Source organism: Panthera pardus, unplaced genomic scaffold (assembly GCF_024362965.1).
Source record: "Panthera pardus isolate Hobbes unplaced genomic scaffold, ASM2436296v1 HiC_scaffold_24, whole genome shotgun sequence".
NCBI lineage: Eukaryota > Metazoa > Chordata > Mammalia > Carnivora > Felidae > Panthera > Panthera pardus.
In genome coordinates, this window is record NW_026526810.1 from 52271098 (window position 1) to 52297970 (window position 26873).

The 26873-nt window shown below is 45.2% G+C and overlaps 2 protein-coding genes across 23 annotated transcripts in view; one reads left to right on the top strand and one right to left on the bottom strand.

The window, feature by feature from the left end:
- Positions 1 to 183: 183 nt before the first annotated feature.
- On the bottom strand, positions 184 to 6296 carry LOC109263076 (creatine kinase U-type, mitochondrial). Of its 5 annotated transcripts, none has more exons than XM_053889120.1 (10): positions 6114 to 6296; positions 4960 to 5145; positions 4109 to 4307; positions 3810 to 3905; positions 3184 to 3405; positions 2965 to 3050; positions 2722 to 2845; positions 959 to 1093; positions 641 to 766; positions 184 to 428 (listed from the first exon to the last, which is right to left on the bottom strand). In XM_053889120.1, exons 2-10 carry the CDS (start codon positions 5106 to 5108, stop codon positions 312 to 314), a joined length of 1254 nt encoding a protein of 417 aa, XP_053745095.1. In that variant the 5' UTR covers positions 5109 to 5145; positions 6114 to 6296; the 3' UTR covers positions 184 to 311. The 5 variants fall into 5 exon arrangements, with proteins under 5 accessions (XP_053745095.1, XP_053745094.1, XP_053745093.1 ...); XM_053889119.1 differs by having other exon boundaries at positions 6021 to 6296; XM_053889118.1 differs by having other exon boundaries at positions 4960 to 5244; positions 6114 to 6295.
- A 2354-nt stretch (positions 6297 to 8650) lies between these two features.
- Positions 8651 to 26873, top strand: part of PPIP5K1 (diphosphoinositol pentakisphosphate kinase 1) — a 42916-nt gene continuing 24693 nt past the window's right edge. For 3 of the 18 annotated variants that reach the window (XM_053889126.1, XM_053889128.1, XM_053889132.1), the window contains exons 1-25: positions 9054 to 9993; positions 12399 to 12494; positions 12773 to 12947; positions 13409 to 13604; positions 14048 to 14138; positions 14365 to 14450; positions 14780 to 14934; positions 15046 to 15147; positions 15606 to 15767; positions 15880 to 16001; positions 17536 to 17637; positions 17883 to 17969; positions 18087 to 18162; positions 18294 to 18403; positions 18487 to 18569; positions 19312 to 19443; positions 19612 to 19733; positions 20026 to 20208; positions 22943 to 23084; positions 23274 to 23497; positions 23805 to 23932; positions 24142 to 24256; positions 24422 to 24529; positions 25167 to 25283; positions 25438 to 25602. In XM_053889126.1, the coding sequence (XP_053745101.1) occupies positions 12801 to 12947; positions 13409 to 13604; positions 14048 to 14138; positions 14365 to 14450; positions 14780 to 14934; positions 15046 to 15147; positions 15606 to 15767; positions 15880 to 16001; positions 17536 to 17637; positions 17883 to 17969; positions 18087 to 18162; positions 18294 to 18403; positions 18487 to 18569; positions 19312 to 19443; positions 19612 to 19733; positions 20026 to 20208; positions 22943 to 23084; positions 23274 to 23497; positions 23805 to 23932; positions 24142 to 24256; positions 24422 to 24529; positions 25167 to 25283; positions 25438 to 25602 (2955 nt within the window). In that variant the 5' untranslated portion in view covers positions 9054 to 9993; positions 12399 to 12494; positions 12773 to 12800. Of the gene's footprint in view, positions 8731 to 8816; positions 9010 to 9050; positions 9994 to 12398; positions 12495 to 12772; positions 12948 to 13408; positions 13605 to 14047; positions 14139 to 14364; positions 14451 to 14779; positions 14935 to 15045; positions 15148 to 15564; positions 15768 to 15879; positions 16002 to 17535; positions 17638 to 17882; positions 17970 to 18086; positions 18163 to 18293; positions 18404 to 18486; positions 18570 to 19311; positions 19444 to 19611; positions 19734 to 20025; positions 20209 to 22942; positions 23085 to 23273; positions 23498 to 23804; positions 23933 to 24141; positions 24257 to 24421; positions 24530 to 25166; positions 25284 to 25437; positions 25603 to 26873 lie in introns of those variants that run through there. The other 15 variants (XM_053889130.1, XM_053889133.1, XM_053889135.1 and 12 more) reach the window with 10 other exon arrangements.

A 26873-nucleotide genomic window follows, 5' to 3' on the forward strand; every position in this document is an offset into this window, starting at 1 on the left:
ATCCTCAGGAAGCCGATGAGGAATATGGGTAAAATGCTAATGCTTTCCACCCACCTGAGAATCAGTGTTCCTGGCATGCCATATCTGGAGTCTTCTTTCCATCATAAATAACCCCACTGCTTCTTTTCCTTTCCTGAAAGCTAGTCCCTCCTCATCCCAACCATTAGAAATAACACAGACAGCTAGAGCATAGCAAGGAGTCTTTACTAGGACAGAAGGGAGTTGGAGGGGCATCCAGGGCAAGTAGAATGGGCCACATTAGAATGGGCAGAAGTCCTGGGGATCTTGAGTCATCTCCTGAGGATGGGGAATTAATGCTTATTGTGGATGAGAGGTGGAGGGATGCGGATATCCTGGCCTCTCTCCAGACGCCGTTCACAATCAATCAAATAGTTTACTCCATCGATGACCAGCTGCACCAGCTCCACCTGAAGGACACTAATCCTTGATCTCTGCTTCCCACCCTTGAGTTTCCTTCTTGAACACTGATTTGCCTTCTCTAGGAACTCATTTCCAATTGTCTCCCCACTCAACCTGAATTTCATTTCAGATTCTGTTACATTCCTGGGGCCCACTCACTGTCATATCTCCACCCCCACAGACCTATACCTTTCCACACTGTAATCCCTAAGGATCTCACCTCTGACTTGCCCAGTCGGTCCAAATTAGAGATGTCAAAGACGCTGCCTGTGGCAGCTGTGTCCACTCCACCAGTGCCACGCTTTTGGAGTCTTAAGTTCTCCAGGATCTTTGGGAAGCGGCTATCCTAGAGGAGAGGAGATAGGGATTGGGGGCCGGGCCATTAGGGGCAGAGACTGGTCCTATTTGAGACTGGTCCCTTTCCCCTGATACTCTACCCACAATGTGTCTGACTCCTTTCCAAAATGCCCATACCCTCCCATCCACCCAAGGCCACCTTCCTTATTCATACCCCTCTCTAACCACACAACTCATTTACTTTGCTTAGCAGGGGCAGTTTGATGTGCACTCCTGCCCGAAGTCCAGTGCCCAGGTTAGACGGACAGGTCAAGATGTATCCCAAACGCTCATTCCACATGAACTCCCAGCCACGCTCCTGGATCAGCCGTTCCACCTGAGTCCACAAAGGCTCTGTTAGTGAAAAGTCAGGGATATTTGAGCCCTCACTTAGCCAGACCTACAAGAACTCTAGAAATATGTCTAGAATGAGGAATTTGGACTGTGAAAGAATGACACTGCTGTTTGTGTGTGTGTGGGGTGGGGTGGGGAATCGTTTGTTATTATCATGTGTACAAGGTAATTTTGATGTTGCAAGCCCATAATGGTGAGATTACAGAAAAATATCTTGTGTGTGGAAGAAGAGACACTTGAGAGAATAAGGCACTAAGGATGATCTAGGGAAATGAGTGGAGGTGGTAAACTGAACTGAGGAAGGAATGATTATTCAATGAGCTCAGCATGCATGGATTATCTTTGCTTTGCTAATGAGCCTAGAGTTTGGAAGGGTTCTTTCACACATAAAATGAAGGTGTAGGCTTTGCAACAGGAAGAGGCAAGAAAGCCTTCTGTTAGCTGTGGAAAGAGCACATGTGAGAAGGCAGAGAGAAAGGTGAAAACAGTCCAGAAGAGCTGGACTCATAGTTATGTGTATACATGAGGGGGTGGGGAAGGGAGTGTGGGTAGATTGTTTTGTTTCACTAGAGCTTCCTAATGATGGAAATGACTATTAGAGTTCAAGAGACAGGGGGTGTGCCAGAAGGATGGATGCGAAGACTACCTCATATGAGTAAAGAGAACCCTGTTTATAGTTCAGAGAAAAAAAAAAAAAACACGGCATAGGGGGTCATCTTACATGCTGAACAAGGGGAAACCTTTACATCTAGAAAAATAATAGGAGCTAACACTTATTGAACATTTATTATGCACCAGGTATTTTACATACATTATCTCATTTAATCCCCAACAACCTAAAATGTAGGAAGCCGTATTATCCCAATTTTACAGATGAGAAACCTGAGGCATATCATTTGAAAAGTACTTCCCTACCCACTTACCATCAGAATATGTTATCTGTTATTAGCCAAAAACAATAAAAACTTCCCAGCTAGAATCTAAAAAAAGAGAAGCTGTCTGTCTTTCCAAGTCCAAAATATAACTGTATATATGAGAACATACAATAAAAACTGGGTTTATGGGGATTTCTAATCTAGAATAGAATATGGAGTCCTAATCCATATATGATTGAGGATTCAGTAGAGCCACACATTCTGGGACTTAAGCCATTCCATCTTCCATTTCCCCTAGTCTCCCTCCTGCTCTCAGCTTAAAACCTAGACATGATACTTCAGTGAGAATGACAGAATACCTTGGTTCAGAACTGGATGGTTACACTGGAATCATGAACACACCAATCTTTCACTTCCTACGTTGATCCAGGCTCAAACTTTTCCTTATCTGCACACTCCACACACCTCAGGCATTGACACAATTATTCCATCTTTGTCTTATCCGACAACTACTTTATTTACTACCTTAGATTCAGGACATTCTTTCTCTTTCTATTCTTAGGTGACCATATATCCTGGTTTTCTCTGGACAGTCCTGATATATTGTCCTGGACTGACTGATGGTGATCCCTTTTGTTATCAAAAGTATCATGGGTTGATTGATAAATTATATGGTCTAGTCCTTAGCTTTTCCTTATGTCCTCCCACCTAGTTCCCTTATACACTCTTCTCCAACCTCTTTGAGGCCTCGACAGAATCTTTCAAACACTTTCTTCATGTTGCCACCCTTCTCCATGGAGATGACCCGTGTATGATCCTCTTCATTCACCCAGATCAAGAAGCTCTTCTCATTGTTGTGCCTGAGAGCAGTAAAGAGGGAAAGACAGGGATCAAGAGATAGGGCGAGAACTGGGAGAGATATAGGAATAAAAGACATTTACAGATCATGGGGGAAAGAGAGGTAAGGTAAGCCTCATACCAGATTCCACGAGCATCTGGCCAGTCTCGAGCCATTCCTGCTGCAGTCAGCAGTGGGGACACGGGCTTATCAAATAGGAAGTGGTCCTGAGGGGAGTAAAAGGACTTGAGTTAAGAATCTTCACAGTAGCTCCTGGGCCTCTATCTCATCTGACCCACCCTCCCCTGACTCTTCTTTCTATTTGCTTCCTCAACCCAGCTTCCTCTCAAGGCCCCTCACATCAATAAGCTGCTGCTGTTCAGCCTCTGTCATCTCACTGAGCCGATAGTAACGTCCAGCGAGGTCACCCTTCAGGCCACTCAGTGCATCCACTACAACACGTTCCACCTCTCGTCGCTCTGCCCGAGTACAGGCTGGAGGAAGGCTGAGTCCCCGGATACTTCGGCCAGTTCTGACTCTTGAGGACAATACATACCTCTCATCAAAGTAGCCAGAACGGATCTAGGGAATAAGAGAAATTAATATAACTCACAGAAACACAGGGGTGGGAACAGAGAGCCTTGGGGAAGGAGAGACCTTAAAGACTGTAGGGGTCCTCACTACATGCATTGGAAGGAGAAGTTCATTGGGCAAGCACTCCAACAGAAGAGGGCATTATGAATCCTCCCTCAAACTGCCCACTTTGGGGTACAGTCATTCTCACCCACCCTCTCCTCTCCTCTCCCTTCCATATCTGCAGCTCCTTAAGGTACAATTCTTCCCCCAAAGGATCTAACCAAAGAAACCAAAACTAAAAGCTCGGCAGTATAATGACTCTGAGTCAGGAATAATTAAGGTGAAAGGATTGGAGAAACAGAATGCTATATATAAGGCAATGCAAATCAGAAGAAGAATATCTGTCCTACCTTGCTGGCATCCAGATCAGTGGTATGCTTCATTGTTCGAGGGTCATATCCATTGTGTCGCTCTTGTATCACAGGATCAAACAGCTCAGCAAATACCTGATGGGGAATTAAGAGGGAGAGGGTGGTTAAGGAGAGAGAATCCCTTTCCAGGCCTTAGTTGTGGATTGATTTCACTGGGTCAGAAAACATGAGTATGGAAGGTCCAGCCTTAAGGGAAAGTGAAGGGTCTTTAGGGGGAAGGAGCTGGGATTACTGGGAAGATGAGTTGGGTCACCAGGGAAACTCTGGGGGCCCCCTACCTCATAGGTCTCCTCATCTCCAGCTACCATGCCCACAGTCTTGATGAAGGGGTGGCCGGGGTTGTCCACGCCAGTCTGGATACACTGATCTAGCGTCCAACCAGTGGGTGTGGTCTTGTCGCAGAGCCGGGCATAGACTGCTGGGGTCAGGTGACTGGCCATGCAGTTGTTGTGCTTTCGGAGGTCTGGGTACTCAGCGCTAGGGAGGGGGTACCCAGTAACCATGGAGGAGAGCACAGGGGGCCTAGACCCAGTGCAATCAGCTGGGAGCTATCCAGTTAGCCATGTCTGCCTTTGCTCCTTGGGAGGAGGGGAGATTAGGGGGAGGCTAAACCTTACTTAGTAATCTCTTTAGGGACTTTCAGGGTCTATTCTTTCCCAACAGGTCTAGTTTCCTCTGGCTGGCGGGCACAATTTCCCCAGATTTGCTCAGTTATTTCCTACCATTAGCACAACATTGGGATGGGGGAGGGGAAGACTAAGGAGGGGAATTCTGGAAATGGGGGGGGGGGGGACAGCAGGAAACGAGATGGAGGAGAGCGAAAAGGATAGTTCCTGGTTTCTCAGTTAGGGCTTTGGGCAGAGTGGGTACAGCCAGAACTCACAGGGCCAGAGCGGGTCTTGGGGGCGGGGACTGCGGGTTACAGGTCCCCAGAAATGCGTTAGCCTTATGGTTTTGGCTTCCATTCCCAACCCACTGTGGTCTCCAGATTATACAGCACTCCACTCCAGAGCCTTCGTGATTATAACCCTTCTCTTTTGCCCAGGTCCTCATCTCCATCCCCATCTTCGTTCCCGTCGCCACCTCCCCCCACCCCACCCCCCCACCCCTGTGCCTCAGACACTGATACCTCGGGGGATACAGCCTCCGTCGTTCACTGGCGGCCCTTATAGGTTCCGGGCGGAGCAGAAACCCAGCGGCTAGAGACCCAGCTCCAGCCAAAGCCAGGAGCCTGAGCCCCGGGCGGGCGGACAGCAGACGAGAGAAGGGACCAGCCATGGCTTGAGGGTCCGGCTATGGAATCCCGGGGTGGGAGCTGGCGCAGGGCAGGAACAGGGAGGGAGGATGCAACCAGAAGGACTGAGGACTGGAACTGGGTGCGAGGCTGGAGCTGAAATGGGGGCCGGATTGGAAGCTGGAGCAGGAGAGGAAAACGGTAGCAACCAGACTGCAGGAGAGGCGCAATGAGGTAGCGGCTGGCGGGCGGAGGAGGGAGGTCCCAGCCGCAGTCTCCAGGGGTGGGGCTCACGCAGGCCCCGCCTTTCCGGCTGCCACCGCGCTAGGTATGCGGGGGCAGAGGTGGGAAGCACCGCCAGGTAGATTAGGGGACCCGAGCTTCGCAACCTTTGGCCGGGGATGCCGGCCCACCTGGGTTGAGGTCGCCCAGATTTCAGCACCACGTAGAGGACAGCACCCGACGGGACCCGCAAAACCTAACACCCTTCCCCCAAGCCTCTCGGTTTAATCGGAAACCCGATTCGTCACTCTGTGTGGGTGTGAAAGGGTGACATTGCCCAACCTCTCTCTAGTTTTCGGCCTTCCCCAGCAACCTCTCCATATTCCCAGGGGAGGCGGCAGCGGGAGAAACCGTGGCATAAATACAGACAACAGAGAAAGAAATGGAGAAATCACACAGAGGCATACACTGGAAAAGACACCCGGTGGCTCAAGGTCACCTTTGCTTTAGAACCAGGAAGAGGACCAAGGTGCCCTCCGGCCACACCTGTGCTATTCTTACAAGGTTGTGGAAGGATTCCCTGAGACCAACCAGGGGAACATTAACTCTTATCCCATTTATGCTGTGTTCCCTGCTCCCGATTGGCTCCCACATAGCCCTGCTATGTCCTGCCCCCACTTCTCATGATCCCCAACTTTTTTCACCTCCACCCTCCTCCCCATTTTCTACTTCACCTTTGATCTTTTACTTCCTCGTGTTTTATCCAGGTTCAGGACTGTCTTCTGCTCACAGGACTCCCTCTGAGTATTCTCTGCAAGCTTGCCTACCTGTTGGTTGTACTGGGTGTAGACCTGGGATTGAGCAGGGAATTGTTAGTTTCCTCTTCCTCCTCTCCCTTCTCTCCCCTCTTTGTAGTTTCCAGTTCCTGGGCTGGAGGGGAGTGTAAGGTGAGGTGAAGGGTGTGGTAAGATGACGGCGGGTAGGAACAGAACAGGCAGGCACAGGTTTCCAACCACCACAAATGTTTCCTCTCTTGGCTCCCTAATCCTGTTTATTCCAGAGTGTAAAGGGGAGTGGTGTTCAAGGCCAGGGAATCTGTACATTCCTACTGGCCTTCTGTCCTTTATCCTCCCAAGATATGTATTCAGATTTGAGAGGGTGTGTTCCCACAGCTCAAAGTGTGACTTAGGTGTGACTTGACCTTTGTCCTGGCAGTAAAGAGAATGAATGATAGAGCCAAAATAGAGATGTGGGGGCTTCATATGGAAAGTCATTTAAGCTTGGGTACACATGGTGGTGTTAGTCCCTTCTCTGAGCCATCTTGGTGATAGTAAGATACTTGGAAATCTTACTTGAGAAAGAGAAATTCCCTTCATATTGTCCTCTGGCCCCACTGATGAGATACCATTCTACTCCTATACTCTCGTTCCCTTCATTACTCTCAGGCTTCCTTTGTGTTCCTTTTCCTCCCTTCTTCATTTGTATCCTTAGAAGCTATCCACCTCTCTTCTGTGTCCATCACTTAATTCCTTCTTCTGGCAAGAGAGCAATTATCAGAGAATTGATAGAATTCTGTAGTTAGAGTCACTTTTGGAGAGATGGAAAATGTTACCTGTGTTGTGGGGGCTCATTGTCTAGGTTAAGGAGTAGTTATGAACAAGCAAATATAATTACTTGCAATGGTGTATATTTACCCAGATAAAGAAGGGAGATAATCTTCCAATGAAGGAGAGTTGTTATTTGATTGAGAGGGTGGTTACTAAGATTAAAGAGGTAGGGAACAAGAAGAGAGAATTAGAGAAGGAAAAATAAGACAGCCTGAGAAATCACTCAAGTTTGGAGACTAGTTGTCCAAATTTGAGTAATAGCTCCTCGGAGAAAAGATGTGTATTTGTGTACTTTTCTTATTCCCTGTGAGTCACTGACAGCCACATAATGTATTAATGCTCATTTTATAAAATTATCCTATGGCATACAGGAAGTAATTGATATGTATATGTATTTTATTTATTTAATGATAATAATTACCAAGACTAACATTTATAAAGCACTTTATAATTACAAGAAACTCTTGTATGTGTTATTTCATTTAATTGGATTGTTCCAATGGTTGACCAGGGACTGAGTCTACATTTTAGACACGAAGTCTACATTTTAGGGTGCGAAGATAAGTTAATTACCTAGACGATGTTTTAATAACTTGTTTGAAGGGCTGGAGTGGTGGAGAGGACATGAGCCTGAGCACGAACTAGGGAAGTATCTATTTCCCTTAGGGACAACCCTTAGAATCATCCCTATCTCATTCAGGGTTAGTATAATGAGGCACCTGACTGAAAAAATGGTAAGCTCCTTAAGGTTGCAGAGGAGAAACAGGGCAATTGGGATTGTCTTGACTAGGGAAACCTAAGTAAGGATGAAAAGATAATAATAAAAACGGAAACATATACAAAATGCTTTCATATAACCAGTACCATATGATTAGATTTTTAAAACACTCTCTTACAGATGAGGGAATGGAGGCTGAGGGAAGTTCAGTGACTTGCCCAAAGCTGCACAGCTATTAAAGGTAAGACCAGGACTCAAATCCAGGTTTGTCTGGTTCCAAGGCTGGAGGTGTAAAGAACAAACCAGTGTGGATATGGGAATCATATTGCCCAGTGTTCCATGTACATCCATTTTCTTGTCTTCTCCATAAATAAGTCTTTGTTCTTTCCCTTAACTTTCTGATTTGTTTCTCTCTGTCTCTTTTTGTCTCCAGTCTACTTATCACTCCTCTACATCTGTTAACATTTCAACCAACATTTATTGGCTCTCTAAGTATATCATACCTCTTATGTTTTAAAAATCAAACAGAGGGGCGCCTGGGTGGCTCAGGGTGTTAAGCATCCGACTTTGGCTCAGGTCATGATCTCCCCTGTTCCTGGGTTCAAGCCTTGCATTGGGCTCTGTGCCGACAGCTCAGAGCCTGGAGCCTGCTTCACATTCCGTGTCTCCCTCTCTCTCTCTCTCTGCCCCCCCCCCCAATCGCGCTCTATCTCTCACAAAAACAAACATTAAGAAAATTTTAAAAATAAAAAAATAAAAAATAAAAATCAAACAGAAAACCTGGTTCGTCTCAGGTCGTGCAATGGCACAAATTGTGCCTCTTTTCTGCATCTTGCTTCTTCTCTGCTCTTCGTCTCACTGGAAAGTCTCTGTCTAGACCAAGCATCTGGGCTGTGGCGACACAGAAATCAGAGGAAGGCGAGCGTCAGGTTGCATTCCCTCCCCATAGCCACTAGGGGCCACCCTCCTCCACGCAGAAGTGCGGGCCAACGCAGCCTGACTTTGTTGCCGGTGCGCGCCTTCCGCTGATTGGTGACACCGCAGGGAAGCAGCGCTTTGATTGGGCTGCTGTCAGGTGTCGCTGCCGGCAGGTTCGGCTGCGCGAGCGCAGGGAGGCGGGTGAGCGAGGGCCGGGGGCGGTGGGGGAGTGGCTGGGGGCTGGGGGCGGTATCTGAGGGGGTGGGCTGGATAGAGTGGGCTTGCTAGGTGCTGAGGGCCAGGGTTAGTACCGGCTGGGGGCGGCTTCGGGAGGAGGCCCTCGATGAGGCCTCAATGTCTGCGTAGGGAGAGTAAGGCGGAGAAGGCGGGGGAGGGCGAAGGCTGGTGGAGTCGCATCGGAGGGCAGTATTCGTGACCGGGAGCTGTGTGAGGAAACACACCGGAGACACACCGTAGGGAGTCAGCAAGAGAACAGAGGGGTGTGAGGATTTGCGGAAGAGGGAGTCCTGCGTGAGGAGCGGAGTCAGCCCGAGAGAGGGTCAGGGTGGGGAGGTCTGTGTGAGGAGGGGTGGAATGGAGTCGACTCTGGAGAGGATCAGCTTCAGGCAGGCGTTGTTACAGAGAGGAGGGTACCCTGGAGAGAGCTAATGTGAGGACGGAATTGATCTAAGGCAGTCTTTGTGGGAGATCATTGAGTGTTCCATATAAATTGTTACCAAGTGTGGTGACTCATTTGCGGGTTTGAAGGGCAGTTTAATGTTGGAGAATCACTGAGTGAGAGGATTACTTGGATTATTAATTGGATTCGTTGATCAGTGATGGGGGAGGGGGCAGCAGTGTCTTGAGTGGTTGGGGGAGGGTCCATGGAGAGTCATTGTTGCAAATTAGGGAAAGAAGGGAGTATGAGTGAGTTGGTAGAACAAGGGGGCTTCAGCCCAATTCATCCGTGTCAGAATAAGGGTCTGTGTGAAGGATTAAATGCTGCATCCAGAAAGAATTTAGGGGTCCACTGTGGAAGGTGAGAAGGAGCTAGTGTTGGTTGCCTGAGGAGTTTTACTGTGTTGAAAATATTCCTGCCTGGACTCTGTATTGATGTGTCCCCTTCACCACTAATGGTGCCCTCCATTAAGTGCATGGTGTTTAAGGAAATTAGAGGACTACTGCAAACAGCCCTAAATTCTAAGGGATCAAGAAGTTACACAGTTTACCCTCCCTTCTGCCCCACCCTCTCTTCTCACCTACTTATCGTCTCCCCTCCCATCCTCCCTTTTTTCCGTCATTTGCATTGATTCGGCCTTGGGAGTGAGATTGCTTTAGCCTAGTGTAGAGTGTGAAGTTTTCTTTTGCAACAAAGTATTGAAGGAAAGGGGGATGGGAAGAAGGGCCTGGAAAACAGGGGAATGGCTCTTGGAATACCATATTAAATCCCAGCTTCTCTCAAAGGTACATTTAAATAAATCCTGTCTTATTTCATAGCTATTTCATAGCTATTCAAAGCTATTTCATAGCTTTGTCATTTTGCTTTGTTAACTATAAATTTAGGCCTTTATAATATCTCTTTAGCCCCTTAAAGGATCTGTGAACAGACTCTTCTTCCCCATTCTGTTACCATCCCCTGTTATAGAGTTGTAAAAGATTTTAAGGAAAAATGACTATATACATTCAGTAGAAAATCAGGAAGGACTTAGTGGAAAAAAAGGGTGAAGGGTTAGGAATCTTAGACATGAGGGAAAGCCCCTGCTTCAGATAAAGGATAAAGGGTGCAACAAAATTCTGCCTGCTTAAACTATACAGGTCGTGGAAATTGGGTCAGGTCACTAAAAAGGGGTTCAAAGATAAAGCATATGTATAAGACCTGCAGTACACAACTGGAAATGTTAAGTCTTAAGGAGAATGTTGTGACCGGCCTGTGGAGACAAGCAGATGGTAAAGACTGGGGAGGTCAAGGTCTATACAAAGGTTAGCAATAATTTTCTAATCAAAGCTGGAAATCCCACTGGGAATGGTAAGGATTTAAAATAAAATACAAAATGCAATTGTTGAAGACTATTTTATAAATCTGTTAAGATGATCCATTTACTTAGAATGTGGTGTTCATTAGAGTCATTAGTATTTCTGAGAACTTTTGGAGAATGTGAAAAATTGCTGCTGGGTGACTCAATTTTATTTTTGGAAACAAATAGTATATGTATCCTCACAATTTGGCATTAACAAATGTTAACCTTTTGTGTATTTGTTTCAGATTTTTAAAAAATTGAAATAAACATTACAGATAAGGTTGTAAAGTTCCACTCAAATCCTTCTCAGTTCCATTTTACCCTGTCCTCAGAGGTAACCAGTATTATGAATTTGATGCTTTTCTTTTCAGTCCATATTTTTAGACTCTACTAATTATATATACAGTCATAAATATATGTAATATTTTTTATTTATGCAAACTGAATTGTACTGCAATGTGTGTATTTCTGCAGTTTGCATTTGGAAGCTGTCCATATTATTACAGACATCGTTTCTTTTTTTTGAAAGAGTGAGCATGAGATGGGGAGGGGCAGAGAGAAGGAGAGAGAACCCCAAGCAGGCTCCATGCTGTCAGCACAGAGCCCGACGTAGGGCTTAAACTCATGAACTGTGAGATCATGACCTGAGCCACATCCAAGACTCAGACACTTAACTGACCGACTCACGCAGTTGCCCCTGATTCATTTTTCAAAACTGCTATTAGTCTATCATTTGTATATTCTACCCTGTATTTATGCATTCTACTTGTGATCTCTGAGTTTTCAGTTTTTCCCATTACCAACAGTGAGTTTATGAACATATTTGCACGTTATGTGGGAGAGTTTCTTTACAGCAGAGATTCTCAACCTCGGCACTACTGATATTTTGGACTGGATAATTCTTCATTGTGGGGGAACATCCTATGCATTTGAAACTATTAAGCAGCATCCTTGGCCTCTACTCATTAGACACCAATAGCACCTTCCCAGTTGTGACGACCAAAAGTGCTTCCTACCAAATGTCCCCTGGCCAGCAGAATCACAATTGGTTAAGAATCACTATTGTACATGTGTATATGTAGAAATGGAACTGCCAGATTATTCTAATCCAAGCGTAAGTCTTAAGATATTCTCACTGATTAGGGTGCCTGGGTGGCTTGGTTGGTTGAGCACCCGACTTCAGCTCATGTCATGATCTTGCAGTTTGTGAGTTTGAGCCCGGAGTTGGGCTCTGTGCTGACAGCTCAGAGCCTGGAACCTGCTTCGGTTGTCTCCCTTTCTCCCTGCCCCTCCCCCACTCATGCTCTGTCTCTCTCGTTCTCAAACATAAATAAACATTTTTAAAAAAGATATTTTCACTAATTATGGCTCTAGGCAGAATTTTTTCCTACTGACACCTTGGCCTAGACCCGACTTGGGTCTGTAGTACCAGGAGATGGTAGAGAGAAAACTGAAACTTTATTTTGAGAATGGGTTGGAGGCTGTTGTATGGATGCCTGTATCCTCAACCTCCCAGTTAGCACTAGACCTCTTTCCTTGACAGATTTTCCAGACTTGGGCATCTGTCTTTTAAAGTGGAGCACATGGAAGAGAAACAGGGAACATAGAGGATTTTAATGTTTTGATATAATGCTTAGAACATAGAGTGCCCTCAATAAATTCTTTTTGAGTTAATCCTTGGTAGGAATGAAGATGAGGGTTAAGGTCAAAGGCAGCTGTGGTCTCTCATTACCTCTGCCCTTGAATTAAATCCCTGAGTTCAACACTACTGTGGGGAGGTGGTGAAGGGATAGGAATGTTTAGGAATGAATCCAAAGTTGGAAATGTCTCTCTAACTTTCTCTTCTGGTAGGAATCAACAGCAGCCTTCCATGAGGAACTGCCTTTTCCACTTGCTGCTGGAGTTAATGGTGTTTCCTGCTGGCAGAATCAGGGACATGCTAGCACTGTAAGGGTTAACCTACTGATCCTCTTACCAGTCTCATGGTTGGGGTGGAGTGAGCAGGGAGGAAAAGGAAGACCTTGCTTTTCTCTTATGGATCTTTAGTCATGTCAAGTCATAGCCCACGTGCCTCCTTTCCTGTTGTTCCTTTTTACGATAGCTTTGTTTCCTGTTCCCCCTAGTCTCCTTGTGGTTCCCTCTTATTTTATCATTCCCTATGCCCCATCCCCACCCATTGCCATGCGGGTTTGGATTCTGAGCTAATGGGATACCCTCCATTGCAGAGCGGGATGAGTGGGTGCTCCGGCGGGGATGTGGTCGTTGCCGGCCAGTGAGGGCGAGAGTGCCACGGCCCACTTCTTCCTTGGAGCTGGAGATGAGGGGCTGGGCACCCGTGGAATAGGCATGAGGACAGAAGAGAGTGACAGCGAGCTCCTTGAGGATGAGGAGGATGAAGTGGTAAGACTAAGGAAAATGACGTAACTTGGTGTTGGGACCCCTGTCATAGAGAGTTGAGATTCCATTGGCTGGAGATACTTCTCCGCCCTTTCCAAATGCGTAGACTCCCTGTCATAAACAGGCCCTATCTTGATTAAGAGGAGAGGCAGTAGAGATTGGTTAGATTACCTATCTTTGAATCCCTTGCCTTTATGCCTTCCTCCTGTTGTGTCCTGGTTATTGGTTCTCTAGCTCTCCTACCTGAGCACACATTTCCTACTGTGGAAAGCCTCCTATTCTTTAGGCAGTAGGAATCCCTACAGGCACCCCAATCTAGACCTAAGTTGGGAGACAGCATTTGCCCCATAGTTCCAAAGCCTGGCAAGAAACTCTATGCCCTAAGGAAATGAGACAGTGTTCCCTAAATAGGGATGGTCTAGGTGGGAAGTTCCTAAGTTCCTGACAGTACTTCCTCTCTATAGCCTCCTGAACCTCAGATCATTGTTGGCATCTGTGCCATGACCAAGAAATCCAAGTCCAAGCCAATGACCCAAATCCTAGAGCGACTTTGCAGATTTGACTACCTAACTGTTATCATCCTGGGAGAAGACGTGATCCTCAACGAACCTGTGGAAAACTGGCCATCTTGCCACTGCCTCATCTCTTTCCACTCCAAAGGTTGGAGTCTGTGAAGGAAAGTGGGAGGAATGGTGTTGGGAATGCTGGCCTGGGAAATGAGGTTCTTACTGTCGAATAGTACAGTGGTCATCTGCTCTTCCTGACACACTGGTGAACAGTGCAAAGGGGGTTCCTTTCCCTGTATTGTGGAAGAGTTGCTGGCGGTAGTTTAAAGCCCATATTTGAACCTCAGGACAGTTCTAAAGCTGTTAGGGTCTCTGACAGAGTTGTGTGTCTCTAGAAGGACCCTAGAAATAACATCTTTTTAACTTTTTCCTGATGAATATTATAGACTTGGGAAGTTGGGCAGAAGGATGTTACGGGTTGGATGGGTAGAGGAGCTTAGTGGCAACTTTAGCTTTAATACCTCTATTTCTCTTGCTGTTTTCTCACTCTGTCTCTTTCACTTTCTTTTTTTGATCTATTTCCTTTTTCTATCCCAGGATTTCCTCTGGACAAAGCTGTTGCTTACTCCAAGCTTCGAAACCCCTTTCTTATCAATGACCTGGCTATGCAGTATTACATCCAGGATAGGTATAGCTTTCTGTTGATTGGTGGGGTGGGCAGTCCTGAGATCATGCCTGTTTAGAGAGCCCACTCTGGGAGGGGCAGAGTCAAACAAACATGCCTAATTTTTGTATCATACCTTCCCGAGTTCTATACCCTGGTATCTCCCAATTCCTGAGCAAATGAAATCCCTAGCCTCTTCCCTTGTTCACCATTCCCCACCTCCCCCAGCTAATTTATTTGGGGGTGACAGGAGGGAGGTGTACCGGATCCTGCAGGAGGAAGGTATTGATCTGCCTCGATATGCTGTGCTCAATCGTGACCCTGCCCGGCCTGAGGGTGAGTACCTCACTTTGTCCAGTCCTGCCCCACCTTGCTTTCTGTAACATAGCCCAGCTGTCCATCTTCTGGACATCTCCATGTATTACTTATCCAAGTGAGGCTTTGGTTATTGGGCAATGGGTAGAGTTAGAACCATGGGTCCTTAAACAGAGACTTAGACCTCTTATGTAGGTATTATCATATTTATATAGCATATATTACCATATCTATTACTAAGATATGGTCATAGAAATTTGAGGGTTATGAAGATTAAAACTCAGAGAAATGGGAGTTGGAAGTATTCTACAATCCTCAACCCTGGGAATGACCACATACTTTTACTTCAGAGTGCAACCTGATAGAAGGTGAAGACCAGGTAGAGGTAAATGGAGCTGTCTTTCCCAAGCCCTTTGTGGAGAAGCCAGTGAGTGCAGAGGACCATAATGTTTACATCTACTACCCCAGTTCAGCTGGGGGAGGAAGTCAGCGCCTCTTCCGAAAGGTATGGGAGACATTTGAGCATTTGGGGAAGTCAGATAGGTGGAAGGACAAGAGCTGGAGAATTTGGGGACAACGTGAAGGCAACATTTTTTTCTTCTTTTTCCTCCTGAAGATTGGCAGCCGAAGCAGTGTTTACTCTCCTGAGAGCAGCGTCCGAAAGACAGGATCATACATCTATGAGGAGTTTATGCCAACAGATGGCACAGATGTCAAGGTTATGGTGGATACAGGGATTTAAGAAGTGATAAATGTCTGGGTTGGGATGGGGTGCTTGGGAAGCAAGTGGAAGTGTATGGAGAAAGTCACAGAAAATAAAGTGAATGTGATTTGCTTTTACATTCAGGTGAAAATAATGAATGAGAGAAGTAGACATTTACATTGTTACTATCAGAGCAAGGGCAAGGGTAACATGGAAAATGGTATAATATTGTAAGTTGTTTCTTAATGAGGACTAGGTAATAAATTGTGCTGGGGTCCCAAGGAGAAACCTTCATAAGGATACTTTGGTGGGGCCCAGTAAGGAAAATGTTAGTCTCCTTGTTCTTAATACTCAGGGTTTTTTTGTTTTGTTTTGTTTTGTTTCCGAAACTAGTTTACAGACCTAGTGCTCATGTTGTCTTCTCATATGCAGGATGAGCGGTGGGCATACTCAGTGATGCTATGTACCTGCAGGTATATACAGTGGGGCCAGATTATGCCCATGCTGAAGCCAGAAAATCTCCAGCTCTCGATGGGAAGGTCGAACGAGACAGTGAAGGGAAAGAGATTCGATATCCAGTCATGCTGACTGCCATGGAAAAGCTGGTGGCCAGGAAAGTCTGTGTAGCTTTTAAGGTAGTGAAAGGCCCTTGGGGGATGGTGCTGTGGAGTGAGGGAAAGGGACAGGAGCAGGGGTCTGGAAGAAAGAGTGGCTCTCTTGTTTTCATCTTGCTTCTTTCCACTGCAGCAAACAGTTTGTGGTTTTGACCTTCTTCGTGCCAATGGTCACTCCTTTGTGTGTGATGTCAATGGCTTCAGTTTTGTCAAGAATTCGATGAAATACTATGATGACTGTGCCAAGATCCTGGGGTAAGGACACAGTGGTCTGGATTGGGGAGAATGGGCTTAGAGAAGAGAGAAAGCTTTTTGCCTTATTTTAAATATTATAAAAAGGATTAAAAAATGAAAAAAGGAAAATAAAAAAAGGGCTTCTTAGCCCTCTTGCTTTCCTAACACTGTACTCCCCAGTTACAACTGTTAGCAGTTTTACATATATGTCTTTTTCTACCATGTATAAACAAACTATTTATAGTACTAAATGTGATCATACTGTAATACTGTTTTAAAAGTTGATTTTAAAGTAAATTTACCATGTAATATTTAAAAATGTATGAGGAGGGGTACCTGGGTGGCTTTGTCCGTTAAATGTCCAGTTCTTGATTTTCGCTCAGGTCATGATCTCAAGGTTTATGAGATCAAGGACCACATTGGGCTCCACACTCACAGCACAGAGCTTGCCTGGGATTCTCTGTCTCTCCCCCTCTCTCTCTCTTTCTCTCTCTGCCTCTGTCTGCTCCTCCCCTGTTCATTCGTGCACATGCGTGAGTTCTTTCTCTCTCTCAAAATAAATACATGAATTTTTGAAAAGTTAAAAAAATAAAAATGTATAAGGAATAATGAACATAGTGAGTATTCATGTATTCACCATAAATCTTCATATATAAAATCTTTCTGGGGTACCTGGGTAGCTCAGTGGGTTAAGTGTCCGACTTCAGCTCAGGTCATGATCTCATTCCTAGAGTTCGCACCCCGCATCAGGCTCTGTACTGACAGCTCAGAGCCTGGAGCCTGCTTGGGATTCTGTGTCTCCCTCTCTCTGCCCATCCCCTGCTTACACTGTGTCTCTTTCTAAATAAATAAATTAATTAAACATTAGATATAAAATCTTTCTTTGAGGTTTATTTATTTTGAGAGAGTGCAAGCAGGGGAGGGGCAAGAAGAGAGGGGGACAGAGGATCTGAAGTGGGCTCCGGGGCACCTGGGTGGCTCAGTCGGTTAAGCAACTGACTTCAGCTCAGGTCATGATCTCGCAGTTCGTGGGTTCGAGCCCCGCATCGGGCTCTGTGCTGACAGCTCAGAGCCTGGAGCCTGCTTCAGATTCTGTGTCTCCTTCTCTCTCTGTTCCTCCCCTGCTGGTTCTCTGTCTCTCTCTGCCTCTCAAAGATAAATAAACATTAAAAAAAATTTTTTTGAAGTGGGCCCTGTGCTGACAGCAGAGAGCCTGATGTGAGGCTCGAACTCATGAATTGTGATATCATGACCTAAGCAGAAGTCAGACACTTAACTGACAGAGCCACTCAGGCTTGAATAAAATATTAAGAATACTCCTTGCTAATTACATCCCTTCCCTTTCTACCCAGAGGTAACCACAATCCTTAATTTGGTGTTTGTCATTCCCATGCATTTATTAATATTTTAATACATCTATGGGGGCTTTTTTGGGGGGCATGTTTTTAGAGTTTATATAATATATTCTACAACTTGCTAATTTCTGTGAGCTTTATTCATATGTGTAGTTGTGGTTCATTCATTTTCATACATTTCTTCATGTTTTTCCTTCTAGGAACACCATCATGCGGGAGCTTGCTCCACAGTTCCAGATCCCATGGTCCATCCCCACAGAGGCTGAGGACATTCCCATTGTCCCTACCACATCTGGCACTATGTGAGCAAAAGTATAAAATCTGGAGTAACCTACTTAAGGCACCTGAATCAGACCACTAGTTACTTTCTGACCCTATACCATATGACTAGTGGAGGCTGGGTATCTTCTAGGCAATTTCCTTAACCCTGCCTATATTCTTAATCTCAGTTTTTCCTCTGCTCTTTGACATGTCATGTAGGATGAAATGATGGGAGGTGGTGTGGGGTGGGTTGGAGGAAAGGCTCTAACGACATTCCCTATCTTAGGATGGAACTCCGTTGTGTCATTGCAATTATCCGTCATGGAGATCGTACTCCCAAGCAGAAAATGAAGATGGAGGTGACACATCCAAGGTAGGATGAATGTCCTGATTTAGACAAATAGGTTTTTGTGAGAGAGATGGGGATGGGGAAGTTCCCAAAGGCTTTGACTGTCTCACCCCATACTGAAGCTTTTCCTTATTTCTTCAGATTTTTCAGTCTGTTTGAAAAACATGGTGGCTACAAGACAGGGAAATTAAAACTGAAGCGGCCTGAGCAGCTACAGGTAAGGTGGTGAGTTGGGCTGGGAGGAGCGAGGTGGGTATGGGATTGGGGGCCTCAGTGAGAGACCAGGATGAAAGGGTAACTGCCCAGGACTTGGTCTCCTTCATGGATACCCTATTATTCCTCCTCCAGGAGGTGCTGGACATCACAAGGCTGTTACTGGCTGAACTGGAGAAAGAACCAGGTGGTGAGATCGAGGAGAAGACTGGGAAACTAGAGCAGCTGAAGTCTGTGCTGGAGATGTGAGAAAGGGGATAGGAGAGGGGAGTCAATGACAGTGAGAACTAGGTGCTGGGGTAGAAAGTAAACTGAGTTTATCCTGCAGGTATGGTCATTTCTCAGGCATCAACCGGAAGGTGCAGTTGACTTACTACCCTCATGGAGTAAAAGCTACTAATGAGGGGCAAGGTAAGATATAATACTCCCTTCCTATTACCACTCAAGTCTCTTATTCTTAAACCTTTAGATGACCTGAGGGTGCTCTGACTCTTGATTTCAGCTCAAGTCGTGATTTCACGGTTCGTGGGTTCAAGCCCCACATCAGGCTCTGCACTGACAATGTGGAGCCTGCTTGGGATTCTCTCTCTCCCTCTCTCTCTGCACCTCTCCTACTTGCGCTCTTGCCTCTCTCTCTCTCTCTCAAAATAAATAAACTTAAAAAAATAAACAAAACCCTTGGGATGAGCCCTGGGTGTTATACGTAGGAGATGAATCACTGGATTCTACACCTGAAAACATTATTGTACTATATGCTAACTAACTTGGTTGTAAATTAAAATATAGAAATAAATAATAAAAAACAAAATCTTTAGATGACCTCTACCCCAGATCACCATTCTGGGCTCCTCAGAAGACCTGACATTTAGATGTCCCCACTACTTTCCTTTTTTTTTTCTTTTCTTTTTTTTTTTTTTTAATGTTTATTTATTTTTGAGGGGGGAGAGGGGCGGGTAGAGAGAGGGGACAGAGGATCCAAAGCGGGCTCTGTGCTGACAGCAGACAGCCCAAAGGAAAGGCTCTTGAACTCATAGATCTTAAGATCATGACCTGAGCCGAAGTTGGACATTTAACTGACTGAGCCACCCAGCTGCCCCCCCTCCCAGCTATTTTTCTTAGATCTAGACCTATTCACTTCCCCTTATTCCTGCAGATCCACAGCGGGAGGCCCTATCCCCTTCTCTGTTGCTGGTACTGAAGTGGGGTGGAGAACTGACTCCTGATGGCCGTGTTCAGGCTGAGGAGCTGGGACGAGCTTTTCGCTGCATGTACCCTGGAGGACAGGGTGAGTGTCTGGGGGGCAAATAACAGGGCTTGGATGAGATGATTAGAGAATAAATTGGGGGAATGAAGAGACAGAGGCAATGGGAAAGTTAAAGGGGGAAAGGAGCATTCTTTCTTCCATGTGGGTATGTATAGCAGTCCATTCTTTGTCCTCCCCTTTCTCCCCCAGGTGACTATGCTGGCTTCCCTGGTTGTGGGCTGCTTCGTCTCCATAGCACTTTCCGCCATGATCTCAAGATCTATGCCTCTGATGAGGGCCGTGTCCAGATGACTGCTGCTGCGTTTGCTAAGGTGCACACTATAGTTCTTTCACAGTCCCAGCTTCCATTAGATAGAGCAGCTAAGAGTTTGGAGAACTAGTTGGGAAATGTCAGGGTGTTTATGTGCTGACTCAGAGAAGTTTCTGCTTGTGTCTGACCCATTCTGTACCACTGAGAATGAGCTGAGAATAATTAAGTGGGCGTAGGCACCTTGACCTGTACTCCTCGCCTCTACACCAGCTCTCATTTGATCTCTGAGACCATTTAGGCTTAGGGGAAGTAGACTGGAAGGAAAACTAACAGATTTTGTGCTTCCCCTCCAGGGCCTTCTGGCTCTAGAAGGGGAGCTAACACCCATTTTGGTACAAATGGTGAAGAGTGCCAACATGAATGGGCTACTGGACAGCGATGGCGATTCCTTGAGCAGCTGCCAGCACCGGGTGAAGGCTCGACTGCACCATATTTTGCAACAGGATGCACCCTTTGGTCCTGAGGATTATGATCAGGTCAGGCTCTCCCTATTTTTGTGCCCAATGTACCGCCATCCCAGATTCCTAGAATTCTAACTAATAGTGATCAGTAATGGTACTTACTACATTGTAGACACTGCTTTCCATACATTTTCTCATTCAATCTTTACCCTTTGAGTTAAGTATGGGTCTATAATCTCTTACTCATAATTTCAAAAATAAAAAAGATCAGGCACCAAGATTCATTTGGTAGCAAAACCTGACATGATAAGACTATTTCTAATTCTTGGGGCTCCTAGGTGGCTCAGTCAGTTTAGCCTCTGACTCTTGATTTCAGCTCAGGTCATAATCTATGGGTTCAAGCCCCGCATCCAGCTCCACATGGACAGTGCAAATTCTGCTTGGGATTCTGTTTGTCTATCTGTCTGTCTCTCTCTCTCTCTCTCTCTCTCTCTCTGTCCTTCCCCTGCTTGCACTGTCTCTCAAAATAAATAAATAAACTTTAAAAAAAAAGACTATTACTAATTCCTATTTATTTTGTTTAGTGTAAATAGTCATACATTGTGCTGCAGAAACATAAATGTGTTTAGTTATGCCCTCAGTCCTGCTAGAGGTATTATATAACATATGACTATGTGCTATATTAACTCTAAAGTCTGAAAAATTCTCAGTTCTAAAACAGTCAGTCCCAAAGATTTTGAATGAAATAATGTTTCAGTTATTTATTGCTACTTAAAAAACTACCCCAAAACTGAGTAACTTAAAACAATATCCATTTTATCTTACTCATAGTTCTAGGTTCACCTGGTCTTCCTTGGGGTCTCTCCTAAAACTGCCCAGATGTTGTCCATGTGTTGGGGCTGAAACCATCTGAAGGCTTGACTGGGTTGCTAAGATAGCTGGGTTCTCTCCCACTTTATGCTCTACCTATAGTCTTAGAGCCTCTCCTCTCCACATGTTTTCTCCATGTGGTTTCTCTAGCATGGTAGCCAGACTTCTTAAATGGTAGCTTAGGACATCCCAAAAGCAGAAGCTTCCAAGCTCTTTTATATTTTTAAAAAATATTTTATTTTTAAGTAACCTCTACACCCAACATGGGGCTCAAACTCACAACCCTGAGGTCAAGAGCCAAACACTCTACTGACTGAGCCATCTAGGTGCCTCCTTCCAAGCTCTTTTATTTTTTATTTTCAGTTTTTTAATTTAGAGAGAGAGTGCACTCAAGCAGGGGAGAGGAGCAAAAGAGAGAGAGAATCTTAAGCAGACTCCAGGCTCAGCGCAGAGCCTAACATGGGGCTTGATCCCATGACCCTGAGATTATGACCTGAACCAAAATCAAGAATCGTATGCTCAACCGAATGAGCTGCCCAGGCACCCCCCGAGCTCTTTTAAAGTATATGTCAAGACTTAATTAGTAAAATGTAACTTTGCTTTTTGGTTTTGTTTTATTTTATTTTATTTTGGTTAAGCAGTCACAGGGCCAGTACACAGTGTAGATTGTAGGCAATCCACCATAGGAACTGTGGACTTGTACTACTTTTCCCCCATTTTAAAAATGAGAAAACCTAACCTCAGAAAAATTTAAGCAACTTTTCCAAGGTCACCTAATTAGTATTAACCTAAAGAGTCTAACCTGAGAGCCCGGACTGTTCACCACTATAGTGTACTGTCTCACGGTAGTAATCACAGTGGATGCCATTACCCAATGTCATCTTTTTTTGCTGTGTATCCAGACCTTGATTGACTGGGAATCATATGCCAGACAGTGATTTTGTACTATCCTCCCACTGATAGCTCCTCATTTCTGATGGATTTGTTTTTTAAAGAAAGTATATTTTTATAGAAGCTGTAGAACCCCTTGAATCTTTTTTTTAAGATTTTTTTTTTTTTTGAGTTATCTGTACACTCAGCATGGGTTCAAACTCACAACCTCAAGATCAAGAGTTGACTGCTCTACCGACTGAGCCAGCCAGGTGCCCCCCACTTGAATCATTTTAAAGTGTATAGTTCAGTGTATTAAGTATATTCAGTTAAGTCTATTCACAATATGGTGTAACCATTTCTGATGGGTTCTTCAATGAGCTAAGTAGCTGAGAACATTGTCTGGAGAATGGCATTTTTTGTATTTTTCTCTGAGCAGGACTTAATAAGGACAGGACCTTGCTCTCTTATTTTCCAATCAGTGTCAAATTCAAAAGCTAAAGCACTTTTTCTTTCTCTCTTGCTTCTTTTTGCTAGCAAAAATGGGACTTGTGAGGACCTAGGTTGAATATGTGTATTCCACCCATAATCCTCTTTTCACTTCCCCATTCTTCATTGACTGTCACTGTCCTGAAAGCTTGAGCTGGAATCTAGTTCTGAGGCAAGACCTCTGCTGTAGGTTCAAGCTAACATTTTGTTTAGAGGAATAAGATTTTGTTATCTCTGTTACCCACTCATGAAAACCTTGTGTAGGGATTGTGAGGGGTTGGTTTAATCTTTATTCCTCAGTATTTTCCATGTATATTTTAGAACCCCCCAATAAAAGAACCTAGGTTTATTTTATTTCCTCTGGATTCTAAGGCTTTTACCCTCAACCCTCCTTAGATGACTGTGTGTTTGAGCAATCCTCTCATCTTGGAACTGGTGGTCTGCCCTGTAGCCCAGGAATTCTCATTAGAGTGAGCCTGTAAACAGATCTTACTGGCAGACAGTTTCTGTAATAGGCTCACAGGATTCTGCACAATCAGCACAGAGCCTATCTTGCTTTTCATCTCTCTGTTGCTCATAGCTCGCTCCCACTGGAAGCACTTCCCTCCTCAACTCCATGGCTATCATCCAGAATCCTGTAAAGGTCTGTGATCAGGTATTTGCCCTGATTGAAAACCTCACTCATCAGATCCGGGAAAGGATGCAGGACCCCAAGTCTGTAGGTGGGTATGAATAGTACTATCTTCCCTTCAAGGTTTCAGGTATGGATGGGTTACTCAGGCACTCCTGTGCCCTCTTCTAAGTGTCTGAAACAAGGCATCCTCATCTCTCTGATTCTACTGCAGATTTTTTAGGGTCTTTTGTTGAAGGTAAAATCTTTGGTTCTTTCTGACTGTCTGTCTTCCTTCCAGACCTGCAACTCTACCATAGTGAGACTCTAGAGCTCATGCTACAGCGTTGGAGCAAGCTAGAGCGTGACTTTCGACAGAAGAGTGGGCGCTATGATATCAGTAAGATCCCTGACATCTATGACTGTGTCAAGTATGATGTGCAGCACAATGGGAGTCTGGGACTTCAAGGCACAGCAGAGTTACTACGTCTCTCTAAGGCACTGGCTGATGTGGTCATTCCCCAGGTGTGTCTCATAGCCTGGGGCACTGGGAAAGGAAGGGGAGAAAAGCAGAAAGGAGGGATGGTGTGGGAACCAGGGAAAGAAAACTTAGAGAAAGAATTAGTTGAGTTGCTATATTTGTCAGGGTTCACTCTGGCTCTGAGTAAGTGCAAGAGGCTAACTGAGGAGACACCTGGAGAGGGGGAATGTGGTAGATATGAAAGAAACTCTAGACCTGAGGTGAAGACAAGCATCATCTTGGGCCTGGGAGTATGAGGCAAGAGGGAAACAAGATTCATTGATGTACTTATTCCTGGCCTGTGGCCCCTAGGAATACGGGATCAGTCGGGAGGAGAAACTGGAAATTGCTGTGGGCTTCTGTCTTCCACTGTTGCGGAAGATACTACTTGACCTGCAGAGAACCCACGAGGATGAGTCTGTCAACAAGCTGCATCCCCTGTGAGGGAGGGCTGGGAGGGGTGCTGGATGGAGGGAGGGGCATATCAGGGAGCCCTGGGGGGAATCCAGGCTGGTACAGCTTGGGGAACCAAGAATAGAAGGGATCCTGGGATAGAAAAGAAAGCAGTCTTTGAGTTGGGAGGAAAGACTTTGTGGAAGGGTGGGAAGAAGATTATCTGACAGTGTGAATGACTTAGCTCTTATCTTAGGTACTCTCGAGGGGTGCTCTCCCCAGGTCGCCATGTTCGAACACGTCTCTATTTCACCAGTGAAAGCCATGTCCATTCCCTACTCAGTGTATTCCGTTATGGGGGACTTCTTGATGTAAGGATCCTCCTTCCTTCAACGTATGAACATTTATTCCAAGCATTCTTTTACTCTCCTCTTCCTGCTTTTTATTACAAGCCTTCTGTATTCTCTTTGTGTCCCTGCCCCTTCCCTGACTTCCTAGTCCTTGGTCATTGACTTTCGTCTTCTTTTGTTCGGTAGGAGACCCAGGATGCACAATGGCAGCGAGCTTTGGCTTATCTTAGTGCCATTTCAGAGCTCAACTATATGACCCAGATTGTCATCATGCTTTATGAGGACAACACACGGGTGAGGAGCATTAGCCAGTGGGGGGGGTGGGTAATGAGGGTGCCCTTTCTTTCTCCTTAATTCTCATCTTAGAAACTTTCATATCCTTATAATTTGTAGAATTCAGCTAGGTGTGACACCCAAGGACAGCATGTCACAGAGCATCCAGGAGATTCCTTCTGGAACAAAAAAAGTGTTTTGGGATGGTGTTGAGTCAGAGAGCTATCAGACAACATAGCTCTGCATTAGGGAGGGTATAGAATTTGGGATGATGTTATAATGAGTCTTTTTCACTCAAACATTATTATACGTTTTTCATCTGGCTTCACAAAGGTATCTTTAACTGTGCTGCTGTATGTACTGTAGCAAAACTGAATTACTGTGAGAGAAGGATGGAAAGAGTTGTAGAACTGGAGGCTAGAAAGTTGTGTGGGGTGGTGGATCACAAATGGTAGAAGTGAGGTAATGAGGAACCTTTAACACTAGACTATAGTTAAGGGGAAGCTTACGATAGATCAGCCCCAAAGTGGAGTGAGATACTGGAACCTCATCTCTGGGAGGATATATCCTCTTGAGTTCTTCTCTGTTGTCCCTGCCTGGTCTTCCACCACCATATTCAGCTTTTCCAACTGCCCCTTCATCTGTTGATGCCCCATAGGATCCCTTATCAGAGGAGCGGTTCCATGTGGAGCTACACTTCAGCCCTGGAGTGAAAGGTGTTGAGGAAGAAGGCAACGCCCCAACTGGCTATGGATTCCGTCCAGCTTCTTCTGAGGTGGGTTGGAGTGCTGGGGTTTTAGATTAGAGGATTTAGGAACCAAGTGGTGGAAAACTTGAAAACAGTACAGGGAGGTAAGAGGGTTGGGGGTCTAGGATTAGAAGGCTGGAGGCCATTAACTCCTCTTGAATCTGTGCTTGTTGTTGGGTAGAATGAAGAGATGAAAGCAGACCAAGGCAGCATGGAGAACCTGTGCCCAGGGAAGGCATCGGATGAGCCAGACCGGGCATTGCAGACTTCACCTCAGCCCCCTGAGGGCCCTGGCCTCCCAAGGAGATCACCCCTCATTCGTAACCGAAAAGCTGGCTCCATGGAGGTAATAGGAGGGGCTTGGGAGAAAGAAGTGGTGGAATTGCTCATAGGACAATATCCATGAATCCTCTGAATCACTTTGGGGGGATTCTTGGCACCTTAAGCAGAGTCCTTCTGCCCCTGATGGATATGTTTTATTTAATCTCCGTTTCATAGCTGGTCTCCCAATAAAGCTCCTTTAAGTTGGTTGCTACCTCTGAGATTAAGGAGATATCAGTGAGAGGTGCCGAGAGATAGGATTTTAAGAGATGATAATGAGGAGGAGGCCTTTGGATGAATTTGAAAAGGCTGTTCTTTAAAAGGAAATATAGTAGAAATAGCATGAACTCTGGGCTAAACTCCCAGGCTGATATCTAGAAGCTGTGTGACCTTGGACAGGTAACTTCTCCAAGCCTCAAGGTTTTTTTTGTCTATGAAACACAAGCAATATCCACCATATAGATGCTCAGTAAACAGTAGCTATAATAATAAAACAATTGATATTAAAGGCCAGGCTGTCTCCATCTCTTTGTTCCCTTGGGTTAAAAACTATAGCTCAAACAGGAGCAATTATATAGCACTCTAATTTCATTCCTTTAGAGTTATCGGTATTCATTCCAGAAAGGAAATAAAGTATGGAGGTCTCTCTGTCTTACCCTCTGTTCTGATGAGGAGATCTAGGGACCTGGGCCTGTGTCTGCCTCTAGGCCTGGTTCCAATTCTCTAGCCTAGAGGAAGTAACTGTTGTAAATATTACCTTGTATCCAGCTAACTGTGCTGGGGTTTTTGTTCCTGGTTTTTTCCTGCAGAGTCTTTTCCTCTTGGGCCCAATGCACTCTTTTTGACCCCATGATTTATCCCTGTCTCAGTGACTCTGACTGTCCGATTTGGGTCCTGCTTTGACAGACAAATCTGTTCACCTGGCTTTGTACCAGCTCTCTGTCTTAAAGGAATTGATCTTTCATTTTGGGACTACTCAGAAGAATTTGCAACTAGCTTACATAGGTTCAGCCAGAGGTTTACAGTTCAGATTTTGGAGAAAGTTGGAAAGATAAACTGCACTCTGTTTCGGGCTTATTTTTTCTTCCTGATTATTTTAAGATAGATTTGATGTTGTGACTACTCAGAGCTTCTTTAAGTGTGGTATGCATCATTTTCCCTTTGATGTATAACTTAGTATCCATAATATACTAGTACCCTGCAGACTCATGTGACTAGATCAAATGGACAGAATGATGTATAATCTTCCATCAATAAAATGCTTTTCCACATCTGAATGTCTTCCCCATTCACATC

Bases quoted from the DNA above. Each gene is read 5' to 3' on its own strand.
- LOC109263076 (XM_053889120.1), bottom strand. From the start codon at position 5,108: ATGGCTGGTCCCTTCTCTCGTCTGCTGTCCGCCCGCCCGGGGCTCAGG. The intron at 3,906-4,108 runs GTAGGGGGCCCC...ATTCCCCATCAG, and splicing joins GAGATGAGGAGACCTATGAG to GTATTTGCTGAGCTGTTTGA. The intron at 3,406-3,809 runs GTAGGACAGATA...CTTATTCCCTAG, and splicing joins CTGATCTGGATGCCAGCAAG to ATCCGTTCTGGCTACTTTGA.